The sequence below is a fragment of the Fragaria vesca genome, linkage group LG6, assembly GCF_000184155.1.
Source record: "Fragaria vesca subsp. vesca linkage group LG6, FraVesHawaii_1.0, whole genome shotgun sequence".
Classification (NCBI taxonomy): Eukaryota; Viridiplantae; Streptophyta; class Magnoliopsida; order Rosales; family Rosaceae; genus Fragaria; species Fragaria vesca.
In genome coordinates this window covers 37362594-37382354 of record NC_020496.1, presented here as the reverse complement: position 1 = coordinate 37382354, position 19761 = coordinate 37362594, and the positions used below count along the sequence as shown (strand labels likewise).

At 38.0% G+C, this 19761-nt stretch overlaps 3 protein-coding genes across 3 annotated transcripts; 1 reads left to right on the top strand and 2 right to left on the bottom strand.

The window, feature by feature from the left end:
• Positions 1 to 4660: 4660 nt before the first annotated feature.
• Positions 4661 to 6667, bottom strand: LOC101303346 (LOB domain-containing protein 25-like). The gene is made up of 2 exons (XM_004304602.1): positions 6306 to 6667; positions 4661 to 5392 (listed from the first exon to the last, which is right to left on the bottom strand). The coding sequence occupies exon 2, from the start codon at positions 5377 to 5379 to the stop codon at positions 4900 to 4902; it is 480 nt and encodes a 159-aa protein (XP_004304650.1). The 5' UTR covers positions 5380 to 5392; positions 6306 to 6667; the 3' UTR covers positions 4661 to 4899.
• A 3004-nt stretch (positions 6668 to 9671) lies between these two features.
• LOC101302771 (mitogen-activated protein kinase kinase 6-like) lies at positions 9672 to 13498 on the top strand. The gene is made up of 9 exons (XM_004304600.1): positions 9672 to 9882; positions 9973 to 10224; positions 10990 to 11208; positions 11309 to 11446; positions 11620 to 11787; positions 12044 to 12157; positions 12249 to 12356; positions 12536 to 12627; positions 12889 to 13498. The coding sequence occupies exons 1-9, from the start codon at positions 9778 to 9780 to the stop codon at positions 13247 to 13249; spliced, it is 1557 nt and encodes a 518-aa protein (XP_004304648.1). The 5' UTR covers positions 9672 to 9777; the 3' UTR covers positions 13250 to 13498.
• A 718-nt stretch (positions 13499 to 14216) lies between these two features.
• LOC101299895 (denticleless protein homolog) lies at positions 14217 to 17676 on the bottom strand. Its single transcript, XM_004306314.1, has 16 exons — positions 17607 to 17676; positions 17395 to 17498; positions 17187 to 17295; positions 17035 to 17099; positions 16905 to 16943; positions 16616 to 16712; positions 16420 to 16516; positions 16237 to 16300; positions 16076 to 16152; positions 15881 to 15959; positions 15556 to 15635; positions 15218 to 15302; positions 15050 to 15118; positions 14902 to 14969; positions 14772 to 14820; positions 14217 to 14645 (listed from the first exon to the last, which is right to left on the bottom strand). The coding sequence occupies exons 1-16, from the start codon at positions 17674 to 17676 to the stop codon at positions 14265 to 14267; spliced, it is 1533 nt and encodes a 510-aa protein (XP_004306362.1). The 3' UTR covers positions 14217 to 14264.
• Positions 17677 to 19761: the final 2085 nt, after the last annotated feature.

The window sequence follows — 19761 nt, the reverse complement described above, 5'->3', positions numbered from 1 at the left end:
CAAGTTTCAGGGTGGTGGTGTTTTCGAAACTCAGCCCTAAAACGTTAAAGCTCTGAAAATGAGGTGGCTTCATGTCGAGGACTCTCTGCTGCCACATTTTGCATGCGCTTTGTTTGCTTGTCCTCTTCGTGTTAGTTTTGGTCGACTTGTCTTTCTGTGTGATCGATCATACTCGTCGAGACTCGTAACTTCTCATTTAGGTCATGAACCTTTTTTCTTTTTCTTTTTTTTTGCTTATATATATCGTGCATGTGTATTTTTCTCTATACATAATGTTTCGGTGTAACAATATTGTCAAGAGTGTTTTGGTCTTTGGGTCAATTAGTGTCAAAGTCCCCATGAGGAACGTAGACTTGCATCATGTGGAGGTTATCACATCGTGCAAAATAGAAGATTTTATTCAGTTAAAATGATACCAATTAAACCATATACGTTAGAAGAAAAGTTCGTGAAATGTTAAGATGCAAACCAAGTTATCTTCTCATTTATGTTTAACCAAGTTACTCAAAGGTTTTGGTTGCGGAGGTAGAAATGATGCAAATCGAGCAAGTTTGATAAGAATGATGAGAGTACTGGCAACAACCAGAAACTCCCAAGTATGATTTCGGTTCTGATCGATGCAGATCCAATGCAATCTGCATCTGTCTAACGACGAGTTCGAATTAGAATATGATCCATTACCATGTCTAATTCTTACGTACCTATATATGTAAATTATTATTTGGATTTCATTCAACAATGAGAATCACATCAAGTCACTACCGAAGCACATACTTGGATAGCAAGCTCAAGTAGAATCTCAGCATTCAATTCTTAATCTTCCTACTTCCTAGACTTGGCTCTATTTACATGATAGTGCTTATTGCCATCAGTCTTTGGTATCACATTGATAGTTTTACGTGTGGTATCAAACTCACCGATGCAAAAGAGTGAAGCCCTGAAAAGAAAACACTGTTAAATCAGTCGTCAAAGAAAGGCGTATCCATTCTTGGTATTGGGGTTTCTCGGTTTACCTTTTTGGGCGGTTGTGGTGGCCGACATTTGGATAGCAATAGAGTTATAGAGACATGACCTAGCTAGCTAGCTTGGACTAGGAGGAGGACTATACATACTACAAACCATGAGGACTCCATTCATCATCTATGTATATAATCTTCTATTGATTCATGCATGGATTAAGACACGCACACAATTTAGTCGACAGTTTGACACTGTTTTATGTTCGGCGTGCTCCTTCTTGCTTTGCTTAAAGAGAGACATACGGGATCTTTCATATTTCATATCATCCTTATTCAATGTTACTCGGATTTCATTGTCTACCTCTCAACTTCATCTCATAAGTAACACGTACATTGCCCTAAACCCAATTTACATGATAGATACAAATTAACATCACAACCCACCATTCACCACCCACGTACCGACGTACGTACCATATAATCTCTACCTCTTATATTTTTTTCTTCTACAAACCATATAGTCTGTTTTTACAAAATCTTTGTGCCTAGCTACTGTGACTCAAGGATTAAAATATTCTTGATATTTCTTCAAAATTTTAATTTTTTACAAACACGATATTAATTTTCATATTTTTCTCATATCTTATATTTAGTCTATTTTTATCGAATTTACGATTTATATATAAAATTTTAATAAAATTTTTATCCGATATTCGATATATTTTTTTTTTCGATCGAGCCATAGATATTTCCACGATCGTTAATGTTTTAGTCATGACTCGTGACTGTGAGTAGCATTCCGAATCAGAGAGACATCATCATCATATATATGCTTAACGGGAACGTGATGATGTTCCCTGTTCATTCCCGATCTGGTAATTCGGTCCGGGATCAGGTATCCTAATCCTGGTTGAATCAGATTAACCTACCCAATTGGTTTAAGTAGTGGATCTTGGAACCGACCGAGCGATCGAGATCGAGAAGGAAGAGATGTGTTATTTCTACACCGATGTGTTCCAAAGAAGCAAACCCCCCAGCAGCTCCCTCCGAACGTGGGCGGAGAACAGGGTGCTGATCTCAATAACGTATTAGACGGTAAGAGGCATACCGAAGCGCATGCTGTTCTTATGAACTGTTTCGTCCCATAGCTGAAAATTTTCTGACCTTCGTTCTCTCGAGTTGGGATTGTCTATGAGACTCTTACAAGCATGGGTGTCCCTATTCTTGAACAAGCAAAACTTGTTCAAAACCTGTCCAGGGTAGCTGAGGCGCCGTTTCCACCAACACCATCGTTGCGGGCATTTTTGACGCCACTCTCATCCGGCCTGCACTTCGAGACGGTGACGAAGACGGAGACGGAGACGGAGACGGAGACGTAGTACTTGCCAAATTGATTACTGAGAGTAAATCATCGATCCAGGGTTTGGAGCAGGTGACACTTGATGACACTGTCATCACACACACGCCAGAGTGTCCCATTTGTTTGGTGGATTTTGCTGGCACTGCTTCTGTCAAACCCATTACTGCATTGCCCTGCGCACACCATTATCATATACATTGCATCGTCCAGTGGATGGAGAAGAGCCACTTATGTCCTCTCTGCCGATACGCAATGCCAGTCGAAGATGATGATCACTCCAATGGAGCGGGTGCTAATCCTACTTTGCTTGATGTCTCTCACCCTAGCTGCTGTTACAAATATTTCAATTTCATCTTTTTATTTCAGTTTCATCTTTATAATTTTATTATAAGTTGTAAGAAATTTGTACTCGACATAATATATGGGGTTTGAGATCACAGGATTATATATATATATATATATATATATATATATATATATAGTTAAGGCAGGGAAGACACATGCATGCTTCTTGACAAAGATAAAAATCCAAAGCAATATATGTTTCTGGGGTCGGGCAATTGAATTGTTCTGTAGGTGTAGGTACCCTTGATCACATGGGCAAACAATCCCCTGGCCTTTTCGATTTTTGTGGATCTCAATTCACTTCCTGGGCATGGATTAGGACTTGCGAGCTACCTCTGTAGCTTATGCAGATCTACAGTTGTCGGTCACGATCAGTACTTAGTGTTATGATGAAGAGGACCAGAGATTCCATCCATCAAAACCTACTGAGCTTTCAGTACCTGTATAAGGTTGAAAGAAGTTTAATTTTCTGGGTGTGTAGAAGTCAACATATTTACAGTGCTGCCACTTTTCGTATATCTGTCCACATATCCCTATCTGTTAAATCAGAATCATTTGGAGGATCAGGGTCTATGAAATCAAGTAGAAGTAGCAGCTAGCTATATCCTTTTGGTTGTTTCTTGAAGATTGACAAGCAAACAAGCAAAAACTTAACCAAGGGAGCCCTAGCCTTGTGTTGGGTATGTTATAGATGCGACCAGCTATTTCCTGCTTTTTCACTTTCACTGTGATAGATCGATTATGTGCAATTTATGATATATATCCGTATCAACATAAACAATATACACCATTTTTTTCAAATAACCATGCAAAAAAAAAAATAATATATATATATAGTACCTTTTTCAGATACAAACCTCTTTACTTATTCAAAATGAACGGATTTTCTTAATTTGACCAACTTTTCGATCATATTTTCTCATCTTAACTGTTCAAATTGTAAGTATATATGAGTAGATCATCTCTACAAATTTTCAGCTAATTTGGAGATTATTAAGGTATTGAAAATGAATTAAATTAATGAACGAATTGAAACTGTTCAACCTGAACCGTTCGTATTTTTAGTTCTAAATCACATATTTGAATGCCTTAACGATTATCAATTTGGCTGAAAATTTGTAGAGATGATGTACTCATATATACCTACAATATGAACGGTTAAGATGAGAAAATATAATCTAAAAATGGGTCAATTAAGAAAATCCGTACTTTTTTAATAAATAAGGATATTTGGACCTGATAATAATTGCATAATATATCAGGTAATGTTTTAGTATGTACAGAATGAGAATGTAATTAAATGAATAAAATTTCTCTTGAAATTTGAATTTTTCCATGGAAACCTAGCTAGCTAGAATGTAAAAGATTTCAATTATTCACTTACAGGCTAAGAAAGTAGGAAACCAGCAAAGGAAGAGTGTCCATTCAACATTGTAGAAGTAATTTTTAGAACCGAGTTACCTTAAACTCTAAAAGTAGAAATCCTAATGCATGGGTTTTCCATGTTTTAGTTTAATTGGTGGCCATTTTTAAAGAGAACAACAAATAGACCAATAAATATTTCTTGGCCGGTTTAGATTTTAGCCAAACTAAAGGAAAAATTCTACAATGCGTTAATGCATGTGAATGATGTGATACATCAACTTTGTAAATTGAGTTCTCAAACTAGTAATATTAGTCATTGAAGTTGAAATATGAGTCCTTAAAGTTGTAAAACTTTCTAGTTATAACATTAGTCATCATGTGTCCTTAGAGTGGTAAAATATGTGTTTAAAGTGATAATTGAGTCCTCAAAGTGATTAAAAAAAAGTTGTTATAACTTTTAGGACTCATATTATAACTTTAAAGACTCAATTACCACTTTAAGGACTCAATTACCACTTTAAGGACAAATGAGGTTTTACAACTTTAAGGACTCGTATTACTACTTTAAGGACTTATTTTACAATTTGAGAACAAACTTGATGCAACACATGCATTTACACACCCTAGCCTTACTCTAAAGAAAGACCTCATCGAACTTCACTATTGGGAGAAGAAAGAGTCCAAATAATAAATATACATAGAATGGAGTTTATACAGGGGCTTAGCTACTGAAACCATATGGAGAAACCCTGCATATGTGAATCAATGTTACATTATTTCTGGTTCCTCATAGAGATGGACACGTACATAACATATGACTGATGATTGATATACAAATTTCCTTGTCTTGAACTGCTGATGATCTCTGGTTTAGTTTCTATGATCTCCATAAGGGTCATCAGTAGTACTCCATGGAGAAGAGAAGCTATACAAACCCGGATTTTGACCAACATGATGAGACCCTCTTCCAGTTCCACGGTTACAGCTAGCGCCGGCATAACGGAGGAGATCGGCATTAGTGGCGTCGAGTTCCTTCTGAAGTCGAAGGACTTGCCTCTGCAGGACTGAGATAGCTCCAACGCAGCCGTACACCGGATCTTTGATTCTTGCCTCGGCCTCGTAGGCAAGAGAGTTCACTGCATCTTCTCTCTGATGAGGGAGCACTTCGTTGAGAAGCTTACTAACATTGCTTGCCCCAAATATCTTGTGAACGTTGGCAAACTTGTGCGGCTCCTCCGGTGGGAAGTAGGGAGCGAACACACAATCCGGCATGCATTTTCTCCTCAAAAACTTGCACGCAGCACATGGAGAATTGCAGGATGATGATGAGTAACTACTAGACGAAGCCATGCATACTATATATCTGCAGCAAATTCATCAGCGATTTCATTCGAAATACTCGGAGCTTTTTCATCTTATTACCACTTCTGAAGCCAACTCCATGAAAATCAAACCAAGTTTCTGAGGGTAAACTAATGAGGAGAAGGATCATATTATATGAACCATTATTTATTCTATGAATCAGTACTTAACAAGCAGGGATTTTTATTTTTTTGGTATTCGACAATCTAGGGTTACAGCTAAGTTAATTGAGACTACCCAGATGACACATTTGTACATTGAAAAATCACCACCCTGTTGTTTAATTTCAAACTTAGTTTTGCCAGACAATGAGCAGTCTTTCTTGAATTTGAAAGCAACTGCATGCATATGTTTTGAATATATCTCAAACATGTTTTCTGACCTGACATATATATGGTTGAAAACTTGAAATTAAACCCGGCCGACAAATAGTCATAACATGAAAATATTCCAAACAGGGCAACGATCAACATTAGCAAGATAAAGTTTCTTTCTTTTGTATTATTTTGATTCTGATCGATGGATCTAGTATAAGCATAGTTCCTAGCTAGCTAGTATACATGATCATATTTCTTTACACAGTTAACATCTTCTATATATATATATATATATATATTTTCTTAGTGAAATCTACAGTTCATGGATCTATCCAGTCATTACTGTAGTATCTATTTCCACATACCAATTCAACAACCCAGTTGATGCCCTAGATATATCAGACCTTTCAATAACCCGATCGAGTTCAATTTGGCAGTTTTCACAGAAAAGAAATGTATACATGTAAATGATTCAAACAAGTATGATGAAACAGAAGCAACCAAAGGCCAGTTAGCTGCTTGATTTGGATTTTTCTGATGAGATCTACACACACACATATATAGATCGATGATATAGAGTTGAATGTGATTATATACCTTGAATTGTGCAGTGAACTGTTACAAGATCTCTTCTCTGAAACACTCTCCTAAGAAAATGAAGTTGCGGAGAGAATTATTTATGGCTGCTACTGTTACATATGTAAATCTATATCTCTGAAATTAGTTCAAAGAAAACTATAAACCCTAGAAACGCAGGACATAGATACTGAGAGAAAGAGAGAGAAAGAGGGAGAAAGAAAGGGCTGCACAGCACAGTGGCAGAATTAGGTAAGAAAGCCATTTAAAGTGATGAGTAGGGGAAAGAGGGAAGGGCCGGATGAGAGGCAAAGAGCATTTTCAGTGGATGGAAAAAGCAAAAGACAAGAGAGTATCATGAGGGCTCTATACAATTTGAGGGAAAAGGATGAGTATGACACTGCCTTTAAAATAACATCAATCATCATGCACTGCTCTAAATTTGGCAGAATCATCTCGAACGTCCACAATTACTAAAATCTCCCATGTCCTTTATACTGCTACGTATAAATGTACATATCAAGTACGTACACTGCAGTCTTATCTATAAAAAAAAAATGCTAAAAAACTGCATCTATCAGAGGGAGAGATGCATCAAATTAGAACCTCTTAGTGACTTTGTCTCTTAAGCTTAACTACCTAGATAATTTTTTTTGTTTTTTCGTATACTGATTAGTCGACTTACCAAGCTAGATTTAATTATAAGGTAAGAGTATGGAGTATGCAGATAAATCTGGGTGCGTATGATCATATACTGCGAGCTACATACAGTAATCATAAAGTGAAAAGTTTTCACCTTTGTAAGGTAGCGACCAGGAGGCCCTAGAATTTAAATGGGAGTAGTACATTCAATTATTTTGTTCTAGTTTACCCTCCGATTTGTCTGTACGTAACATTTGATCGAGTACTGAGATTTTCAATAATGGAAGCCAACAGTAATGCTGAATTGAAAGCTCTCTCTGCAGCTCCTTGAATACTCATCTACCGACCAATTACACCCTCAATAATATTGCTGACAGTACCAAGTTTATATGTATTCAAGAATGAAACAGAAGGAAAACTCGTGATTGTGTACGTGAACATGTCACAGAGAACAATCATAATAAATTCGATCTAGAGCACCCGATTCTTGTTCCTCGCTTTTCTTTCTTATAATTAGGTTATGATCAGGTTTCCATTTGAGTATTTAGTTGTAAAATGGCGGATTCAAAACGTTGCCCAATTTGAATCTGTACTATACACATATTAATTGATCAAAGACATTTTTAAGCTACCATATCTATTGTTCATTTGCAGTGTATATTGTTCTTGGACGGTTTGGGGTGAACTATATGGTAAAGTACTTGATATTAGTTCACCCCAACACTTCACTGCTTAGGACACAACACGTACATTATTGATCGGTCAGATCATGAGCTTTTGATAAGATGGACTACGACTTCGTTGATAGTTGATACCAACAGAAAGTCTATATCTATGTCTATTGAAATGAGATGAATGCTCATACCAAATTCAGTCCCCTTTGGCAACTGTGTACTAAAAGTAGCCTATATAATTATGTATGTAATTGGATCGATGTTGCCGAAAGGCCAGAAAGCTATAGGGGACTGATAATTCTACATATGAATTATGAAATAGCTATCGAGCACTTTGAGTTGAGTGTGCGTGATCTAGTACTTAAACATGAGACAGCCATATAACTTTTCTTTTTCGCCATAATTTAGCCGAATACATATTTAAAACCAGAATCGAAACTTTGCTAGCTCCATGTCTAACACTTACGTATCTAATTTATAATATCATGCCCATGATGAGTTAGCTAATTATTGATGAAGTAATGATAACCTTTCTTTAATTAGATTTTCTTTCTTTCATGGTATATAACTATTCAATTTGGGGCCAATCATATATGCATATCTAGCTATTTGCCCATAGATATGTTTGTGTGATTCTCGTTGCCTAGGAAACTTTATTCCAAATAAATCTACAAAAGTGCTAACAATAATATATATATATATAAATATATATATATTTGTGTGTTTTTTTATAAAGTCCAGTTCTAATTATTTTATTAGAAAAAAACAAAAACAAAAGAATACATGAAAGGAGAGGAAGACATAAACCAAAACCCCTCCCGGAACTAGACAGAATAAAAGAGGAGACAATGGGTCTCCCTGGCAAACTAACAATAATATATAGCTTATCCAGCTACTCTAATTAGTATCGATTATCAAGTAATGCATCCACCTTTTTTTCCTTGTTTATACTGATTCATATATGTACAACGAGGGTTTATATATCTTTTAGCTAGCTAGGTGGTCACGGAAAACTAATCAAATGAACTAATGGAGATCGAGCTAGCTAGATGACCCCGTGAACGTACATGCATTTAGAAAAGGAATCGAAACGAAAAGACTATGCTAATCAAACCTATATGAATCATGCAGTATTATTTTCATGAACATGAACTATAAAATGTCTCCGGCCAGTGATTCCACCAAGTGGAAGTTTCCTAATTTGGATCGAATATTAAGTCTCTTCGCGCTTGCATTGTGGGTTGGTTGGATTTCTATCATTCAGCTGATGTATATGGACAGAGAAAGAAGCACGAATCAACGAATTGCTAGCTAGTTTATTATTTTCTGAAAGCTGATGACTGATATGAAGGATATGATTAGAGAGGCAATTATTGGTTGATATATGTATGGAAGATATGTTTATATACGAAGGAAGCTCATGATTAAGCTCCGGAATATGGAATCTGGCTACAATCATAAAATACTAGATGAAATCATTGTGCGCTCTTCGACCAAAAACTTAAATAGAAGGTACATATACGTGTATATCGATCTTGTAGTAGTATTTGTTAATATAAAGTTTCTCAAATAATTGTTCCTCATGTACATTTTTTTATTTTTTGTTGTTTGGTTTTGGGTTTGAGGTCAAACAGCTCCACAACCACAATACCACCACCATCACCGTACCAACTTTCGAAACCCGCAAACTCGTGTGAAAAGCGAACGCCTTAACTACAAAGCTGACGAAAAAACCAGTCTCATGTACATACTTAGCTAAATTACTCATATAGTTATGATACGAGCGCTCTAGAGCTGATTGAAACTAACCAGCCTTTAGACTAATTTTTTTGTCATATATCCGCATCTTTACCATTTAGTTTGTAAGTCCTTATGCGTAGATCATCTCTAATTTATGATATTAATTAGATTTCGATACAGTGTGTAGTAAAAAATGTCAAGGGTAAACGTGACATTTTTGGGTGTAAAAGATGCAACCATCACTTCCTCTGGTTGGTCTCACCGCGACAACTGCAGGAACCTAACACCGTCAACACCAAACAAAACGAAACGCACCTTAAACGGAGGTGTTGCCTTAAATTTGAAGAAACGGCAACGGCGAAGAACCTGAGAGCTTCACACCAAAACCAATGGCCAAACCAAATCAAACCCCAATTTGAAGAACCCAGCAATCAAAAATGGCCGGACTAGAAGAACTGAGGAAAAAGCTCACACCTTTATTCGACGCAGAAAAAGGCCTGGGCTTTGGATCCTCCACTTTAGACCCCTCCGATTCCTACACAGTAAGTAAACCAAACCAAAATTCTGAACGTGAGTCATTTCATTTTCCGGAATAAATTGATGGAATTGTGTTGGGTTTTGTTGGGTTGAAGTTATCGGACAGCGGAACTGTGAACTTGCTGAGCAGATCGTATGGGGTGTATAATATTAACGAGCTGGGACTGCAGAAGTGCACGTCTTCTACTACGGTGGACGATACCACAGAGAAGACTTACCAATGCGCGTCGCAGGAGATGAGGGTGTTTGGGGCGATTGGGAGTGGGGCTAGCAGTGTTGTGCAGAGAGCTATCCATATTCCCAATCATCGGATCATTGCGCTCAAGAAAATCAACATTTTTGAGAAGGTAAAATGTGTGTTTTTTTGCAGTTTTCGGACTTACCCAGTTTGTTTAGGAGTGGTTAGCAGTGTGTGGGATCGAAATTTGGAGGGTTTATGCTCTAGTGGCTAGTGACCCAGTTGCAGATTGTGTTGATATTGAGCACAATTTGAGTGTGAAAATATGTACTTTATTTAGAGTTTAGGAGTAAACCCAGTTTGTTTAGGATTGGTTAACAGTGTGTGGAGTCCAAAAATTTAGAGGCTTTGTGCTTGTGGCTAGTGACCCAATTGCACATTGTGTTGATATTGAGCACAATTTGAGTGAAGATATATATACTTATGTAGAGTTTAGGAGTATACTTTATCATCAATCTACAGGTGAGTGGTTTAGTCACCTATCTGTAAAATCCAAGTTTGGGGCATTCATGCTGTTTACTGGTGACCCAATTGCACCCTATGTTAAGATCAGGTATACTAATCAATGTGTGAATGATTAGTTGCCAACCTGTGAAGTCGAAGTTTAGAGCTGTAATGCCATTTACTAGTGACTTGATAGCTCACCAGATAACAAAAAGGGCATTGATAGCTAAGGTCTACTTTTTCAGAACGTTTGAATTTACCCAGTCTTAGTTTACATGTGAGTGATTAGATAGCGATCGGTGTATAATCTAAGTTAAGGACTTTATGCTAGTGGCTAGTGGACCCAATTGCAGATTGTGTTAGAATTCAGAAATTTTTTTGGTGTGGAAACTGTGGAAACTGAAGTAGATTGTTGCTTGTTACCTATTAGGAGAAAAGGCAGCAACTGCTTACTGAGATTAGGACATTATGTGAAGCACCTTGTTACCAAGGTCTTGTAGAGTTTCATGGGGCATTTTATACACCGGATTCTGGACAAATAAGCATAGCTTTGGAGTATATGGATGGAGGATCATTGGCTGATATCTTACGGTTGCAGAAAAGAATACCTGAACCCTTACTTTCTTCTATGTTTCAGAAGCTTCTACATGTAAGCATGCATATTCACACTGAGTTTTCAGCTACATTTAAACAGAAGTTGATGCAGTTTATTTTTATACTTATGCTTGTCTCTGTTTTCATTATGGGAGGGACTGAGCTACTTGCATGGAGTTAGGTATCTAGTACACAGAGACATAAAACCTGCCAATTTGCTTATCAATCTCAAGGGCGAGCCAAAGATAACAGACTTCGGAATAAGTGCTGGGTTGGAGAATTCTATGGCAATGGTTGGTGATAATTGATGCATCTTTGTGCTTTGATTTAATGGTCATCACTGCTTTCGTTAGTGTATTCCTAAGAAACTGTCAACAAGTGGTAGTGCCTACATTCATACAATGTTTAAGCCATAGGTTTTGAGTTTGATTTTTTGGTATTAACGTTCTCACAATTTATTTACCAGTGTGCAACATTTGTTGGGACAGTTACGTACATGTCACCTGAGCGAATTCGAAATGAGAATTATTCTTACCCAGCTGATATATGGAGCCTTGGGCTTGCTCTCTTTGAGTGTGGTACTGGAGAATTTCCATATACAGCTAATGACGGACCTGTCAACCTTATGTTACAGGTAACATGCCTAAACTGTCTACAGTCACCATTATGTTTCCTTGCATTAAAAAGTTTGTAAAATCATGCTCCTAAGTCCTAACCATGAGTGAGGACAAGTAAGTCTTCTCTGGGAGGGTTAAGATTTTGGTAGTCCAATTTTTAATCCAAATGTTTTGCTTTTGAAATTTAGACACTCATAGTTCTCGCATTGTTATGCTTTCCGTACATCCATGGATCCTTTATTTTGTCACTAAAGTTCTGAGGTCTAATGGCAGATCTTAGATGATCCATCACCTACTCCTTCAAAACAGAGTTTTTCACCAGAGTTCTGCTCGTTTATTGAAGCTTGCTTGCAGAAAGATGCAGATGCTAGGCCAACTGCAGAGCAGGTGATCAAAAACCATAAGTTAGCAAAGGCTATAAAATATAGACATGATAAATTGACCACAAAATTATTTAATCAGTTTTCTCCAACGGCAGCTACTTGCCCACCCGTTCATTACAAAGTATGAGAATTCCCAATTGGACTTGGGAGCATTTGTTCGAAGTGTTTTTGATCCAACGCAAAGGATGAAGGACTTGGCAGATGTGAGTACTTGACTCTTGCACTCTTTATTATCCTACAGAAAGTTTGTTAAAAGAATTACATAAAACATGTGAATTCTATCTAATGCGAAGTTGAACGTGTAGGCAATATATGATAGTCTCTCACCCAAATAGAGAATGGAACCTACCACTAGTAATCTAACTCATTACTCTATGATCAGATGCTTACCATACATTATTACTTGCTCTTTGATGGACCTGATGAGCTCTGGCAACATGCAAAGACGTTATACAATGAAGACTCGGTTTTCAGGTACTCAACACTGTTATGAGAATTTTTTTGTATCCTTGACTTGTAGTCAAATTTAGATTTTGCATTTCTGTCAAGTAGTTACTTTTAGCAGTTAAACACCATTGGTTGTCACTTGTCAGCCAACAGAACCAAAAGAAGATCCAATAGCAATCAGTTTTTATCAAACATCTACTTTATAAAACCAAAGTAATAGGCAAATTTACAAGAACTTTGACTTTCTAAACAAGGCCTTCACGTAATATAATCTTTTTCTGTTGTTAGTTTCTCTGGCAAGCAATTAGTAGGTGCGAATGAAATATTTGCCTCGCTCTCTAGTATACGAAGTACATTAGCTGGTGACTGGCCTCCTGAGAGGCTTGTGCATGTTGTGGAAAAGCTTCAATGCCGTGCTCATGGTCAAGATGGAGTAGCAATTAGGGTATCAGGATCCTTCATTGTTGGGAATCAGTTCCTTATATGTGGAGACGGTGTTCAGGTAGAGGGCCTGCCAAGTATTAAAGATCTTTCTATCGATATTTCGAGTAAGCGAATGGGTACATTCCGCGAGCAGTTCATTATGGAGCCAAGCAATATGATAGGGCGCTACTCCATAGCTAAACAAGAACTTTATATTTTGCAGTGAATTTCAGAGGATTCCACTTAACTGTTGGAATAATGCTGGAACAATCATTAGCATTTGAATATCAAACATAGAAACAGGCAAAATCATCTGACCGTGACAGAACTTACATGTCATTGACATTATTGTAACCAGTTGTCCGTAAAATCATGAAAATCATAGTTATTCATGTTATTTTCCAGAACATTTGCAATGCTTACACACAAGGTTAAAACCACATGTGATTTACTAGATGTTTGCTGGAGTTATGTTTATCAGAAATGTTCATATGATATTCTCTGTCGTCTAAACCCAGACACCTAGTTGGTTTTCATTTCAACTCAGTATGATCCTTCAATTGTGTTCAAGCACAATGTCTGCTGCTATGCATCATTACTTTCCTAGTGCACGTATATTTAAAAGTTAGACCGGGGAGGTTTGCCACATGGCTGCCGCCTCCCTAGAGCTGCCTATTGTGGCGGTCATAATGGACATGACTAAGCGGAGAGGGTATGGATGATTGATGTTGTGACATTCAGTACTAACGTATATAGATGACAATTTAAACTACGTTGCTTTTCGTGATGCAACATTGCTTTACTTCGAAACATAGACTCGGTCATAATTTCAGTGATCTTTACACATTTTCAGATTCAACAATGAGAAATTTAAAAAGTCAAGTTGTCAACTAATTACATGTTTCAGCTTCAGTCATCAATACAGTGCAATTTTTCATTTTTTGGAACAGAAAGTCAGATGTGTGATAATTCTTGAGCTTGACACAACTTCAACCCTGCACAAATTTAAAACTCAATCAACCTTAAGATCTTGCATTGCAACTGAGAATAACATTACACATAATACCAAAAAAAAACATAAACATTAACAAAAGCATTCAAGAAGAATTAGAATACTTACCGTCAATAATCGGAAAAGCACTGATGCACCCAACTTCTGAAGCATTATACTCACCAGGCCGGGATATCGGCATTTTGTACAGTGAGCTCCAAAACTATGCCAGCAAAAGGAAAATGGAGACCTACAAGTTCAGAGTAGGTACTACAAAGTAATCGCGGATAGTTTTCCTTTTTAGAGAAGAGGGAGGGTTCAGAACAGAAGAGGGGCTCTTCATTGTAGCTTCAGGGGTCTTTTCAAATGTTTCACTCATGTCGGAATCTAACATGCATTGCTTCTTCTGTGAATCAGGAGTACAGATTCTAGGCATTTTAATTGGATTAAGTGAGTTAATTTCATCTACTCCTTCATCCGAGCGACAGGACTTTCCATCCTTTGACATATCCATTGATTCGTTCATCAGCCTTCTACATTCTACACCAGGGAAAGCCATAATTCTTCTTCTAATTGCAGATGATGATGGGGTGCTAGGGCAGTAACGATTCTCAGAGTTCCAGATGCGAACCTATTGCAGAGCGTGAGACATTTAGGTGACATGTTAGTGAAAAGTGGTACGTTTCAAGCATATAAAACATGAAAAGTGCAGAAAAATAATAAATGTACAATTTCATAATTGAACCGTCTCACATACCGTAAAATCATCTGAAGAAGTTGCTATCTTCCCAACCTCAAAATGGGACCTATTAAGAGTTAGAAAGTATTAAATCATTGTCAGGAGATGAAAGTCATGTTAACCAACAGCATTAGGGTAAAATAACTACCAGTCAACTGCTGTAACTTCTCCATCATGGCTTTTCAATATTACTGGATCTTCTTGAGGCTTGTTTACCTGGATTGAGATGGCCAATATAGTCATCCTCTAAGCAAGATCAATATCAATAGGCACCTAAGGAGAAAACTAATTCTAACCTGCCAAATGTAGGCATTTCCATCACTAGAACCACTGAGTATGTAAGCAGCATCAGGGCTGATAGCCGACTGAGATGATCAAATTGGAAACATGTAAGCATGCAGGAAATCAATCTGGATGACAAACTGGTATTTTAAACTTACAAATAGCATTACTTTCGATCTTACCTTCACAAAAAAGGATTCAATCCGACCTCCAGAGAAGGATTGCATAGGACCCTTTTCTAGCTGAAGCACATTGTACAGATAAATGCTGACAGAAAACATAAGACAATATGAGTGCTATAAGTTGAGATTTTCAAAAAAAACAAGCACAACAAAATTGATACTTTATATTAATGTGCTGTTTTTTTACTGACAGCTATATTTTGTGCCATAGGTTCTTAAGCATGGAAATTCTCTAAAGGCTGTACAATGTACAAGGCTATGTGCTGAGCACTGAAGGCCAACTCTCAGAATGTTCTTTTGAGTAGTAAATTCAGTTTGCAAGAGGAAAAGTGATCTACCTGTTGTCCATACAAGAGGCTGAAACAAACACTCCATTTAAATCTTGGGATAAGCTAGTTATGCCATGAAATCTTCTCTCCTGAAATGAGGAGGATCAGTTACTATCAAGACATCAATATATACACTCTTCGACCAGAAAGAAAGCACCCAAATGCAGCTATTCACTGTGTTTGTGGGTTGTACATAGAGCAGAAAACAAAAGGCATTGATGTTGATGCCACCAATGTGATCATAAAGGCTGGTCCAACTTTTAACTCAACAAATCTTTCAAGCACATTAACTTGCCTTTTAATGTGTACAAGACAATATATACTGCAGACTAACCTTCTCATTTGACTCCATCTGAGGACATGTCTGTGTGACTACAGTTTTCAGACTTCTAGTGTCCCAGAACTTGACGACACTGAAACAAACCATAAGATCACATTAAGAAATAATGCCATCTCACTTGATTTGATATAATTTCTAAGTATCTAGCCTCTAGTGATGTGTATGTTAACTACTGTTACATGTATATACCTGTCCACAGCTCCAGCGGTAGCAATGGAAACCTCATCTTTAAGATTAAGAACTGATGTGATGCTCCTTGGAGCAGCCTGGGAAAAAAGTGAAAAAAATGAGGCTGAAATCTGAATGAAGAGTACAAAAGAATTGAATAAGAACTGTAATCAGAAACACACCCTTCCACGCCTTGAACGCTTTGCCCAGGGGGTAAGATGAGCCCCTTTGATCACAGCAGTAGGGCTACATGAATTAATTTTTATACTTTAGTGGGATGAAATATTTGGAAATAAAAACCACTATACCATAAAGATGTAACATACTTAAAACACATCAAAACATGTAGTACAATAGTACTTTACCATATACATAGCTCTGCAAGCGTATTTTTGGAGGTTGAATTGCATCTCATATCCCAGAGAGCAAAGGAGCCATCTCTTGAACCAGAGACAATAATATCTGCCAGATGAGATATGATGCCTTAAATTAGTTGTGCTACCCATTAATACAAAAGGTCATTCAAAGATATCATCTTGCAGGCAAAAAATTAAACCCTACCAGGATTAGTTGGATGAGGGCTCAAAGATTTCACACTTCCAGTGTGCCCCATTAGAACTGCAGTACATTTCTTCTCCTGAATATCCCATACTTTTACCTGGAAAGAACCAAAAAAACCAAAGAAACAGCATGATCAGCTAGAATCTAAACCAACTGCAATTTGACACAGAATTACTTAGATATAACTCTCCCTACCCGATTTCATAATATTAAAGTCCTTAATCCTGCCTCTCAGTTAAATCGAATCACTATATGTCTCAAAAATTGAAATGGACTTGAAAACACTTACAGTTTGATCACCAGAAGCTGTCACAATTTGAGTATCATCCTGCAAAATTACACATAGCATAAGCATAACCATCACATTACATCTGCTACACTTCCACATCGATACAAATTTGCATCAACATCTATTATACCTTTATCCAACAGATGTCAAATACCGCATTCTGATGCGCAACCCAATCACAAACCTTGGTTCTATCTAAAAATCAACCACACAAAACATCAACTTGCTTCAACACACAGCGAAAAAATGATAGCAACTAAAAATCCACACCCAATGACACACCTGCATTTTCCTGGTGAGATGCAGACGCCGAGAACCTGCGCCGCGTGTCGAACAAGCTCAAGTAGCCATCCTCATCAGACATGGCCACAATGTGAGAGTTTCTACTGGTCTATCAAACCGGAAACAATCAACAGTCAAGAACAAAATTAGGTCAAAAATTGAAACAAACACAACTCGAAAGAACACGGCGGCGAAGTGAATCTCATACCTTGCCGAACGAAATGGCCATCGGAGGTCCGTTGTGCTCGGCGGCAATAGCTCCGGCCTCGGAGAATTCCGAAGCCAGGCAATCCACGTAGGACCGCTTCGGAGCTGAAAACAACACCGGAGAAACTGAAACCGTAAGCCGCCGGAGTGGAATTGATCTCCGATCGGAAAATTACAGAGAGATCGAGAAATGAAGATAGCTGAAAAACAAACCTCGGGATCCGTGTAGCTCTCTGGATCTGACGCCTTGGAAGAAGGACCGGGGCTTTGAAGTCGTCTCCATCCGTGAAGCTCCGGCGGCGGTAACGGTAACGGTAACGGCGGCGGAGGAGGAGGAGGAGCAGAACCACACGGAGGAGATGTGAAGAATCAAATGAGGGTTTTGATTTTTATATGATTTTTTTGGGGATGGGAATTTTGGCGGGAAGACGGTTTTGATTTCGCGAAAAATTTGGCGGTGCCAGCCTGGCGCCAATGGTGCATTTTGGGATCGTATCCCGCACAAATACGGATACGCATACGGACGTTTGTCGCGGATACGGTTTGGGGTTTTGTAAACGTCCGTATCGAGCCACGTATAAGCCGGGTAGGGTTCGTGACCCGACCCGGATTAAAAAAGTACCGACCCGATCACACTCGGAAAAATAAAATAGAAAAGGAAAGATGGTAGAAGTGTTTAGAAGCCACAGGGAATCCAGGGCTTAGGGAAAGAAGGAGAATTGAATTTGTTGATTTGATGCCAAAATAGGTGAGCAAGTTCTACTCTTTTAAACCCTAATTTACTCTGATTAGGCTGATCTCTCTGTTACCCAACTTTATATTTGGTTTGATTCTTAAGACTGGAGAAGACCCAGTTCCCAGATTGGTGTTCATTGCCGTTTTAGATTGGTGGGTTGAGCAAATTTGATATCTTGTTGGGGTTTTTGATCTGGGAAATCTCGAAAGTTTTGAACTTTTTGAGTTTGGTATTGTTTTCTGAGAAAGCCCTTTTGATTTTTGAGCATTGAAGAGCTAATAAGTAGGAAGAATTGGTGTTTGTGAAGTTGTGAAGTGCACATTTTAGGTGTTTTGATCTGGGATATATCGAAAAGTCTTGAACTTTGGAGTTTTGATTGTTTGCTGTATATTTGGTTTCTGAGAAAGCCCTTTGATTTGATTTGTGAAGTTGGTAAAAGTAGTTAGTGGTGTAATTGAGGTTTTGAGTGTAGTTACAGTAAGAGCTGGTTGAGATGGGTAGGCCATTGGTTTTCGAGATCTTGGAGAAACCAGTCACTAGTTGCTTTATAGGATTATGCAGTGCAATTTGGTTCTACATACAGAAGAACAATATTGGGTATTCACATGTGGGGTTGAGTTACGAGACTGCAGTTGCAGGGCACCATTGGAGGATTATTACTTCGGCCTTTTCCCATATTAGCATTCTTCATCTTGTTTTCAATATGAGCGCGCTTTGGAGTCTTGGGGTTGTGGAAGACTTGGGATCTATAGGGCTTGGTGTGCAGTATTATCTGCATTACACGCTCGTCTTGGTTGTACTGTCTGGGGTGCTGGTTTTGGGGATATACCATGTGTTGATACAGAAATTTAAGTTGGAGTATTTCCGGAGAGTGACGGCTGTTGGGTACTCTTGTGTTGTTTTTGGGTGGATGACAATTCTTTCTGTGAAGCAACCGACATCCAAGTTGAACCTGTTTGGATTGCTTTCGCTTCCCATTAGTTTTGCACCTTTTGAGTCTCTTATTTTTACTTCAATCATTGTTCCACAAGCAAGTTTTATTGGCCATTTATCTGGAATCATTGTTGGGTATGCTATTGCTTGGGGTTTGATACACGGGATGAACAATTATTGGGCTGTTTCCATGTTAGGATGGATTGTGCTGGTTTCCGCCTTCAGTTTGAAGAAATCTGGTGCCTATGATTTCAGTTTTCTTGAGATTGAGTCCGTTACTGATTCTTCGCTGCCATCTGTACGGTTTATTGCATCTGGAAATGGTAGAACATTGCAGATGAGTGCATTGCCAGCTGCAGGTGTTGAGATTGTATAACATATGTGGAGATGCAGGCTTGACACAGGGTCCCGTTACTTCATTATTTCACTCCACCAATCTTTACAGTGTTACTTGAAAATATGCTTGATTTTTTGGTGATATAAGCTCCCAGATTCCATGTCCTTACTCATAAGTGGCAGATTCCTGCGTATGTGAGGTCAGTTATAATTGTTGTGTTAGAGGAGTGCTTATTGTGCTATGATGTATGACCACTGTGTCTCTGTAAGTCTGTAAGTTGAGCAGATAATGTAGCATTTCACTATTGGATTTTATACCATTATTTTTTCTCAGAAAAATTGAAGGAAAAAAGTCTGTACTGG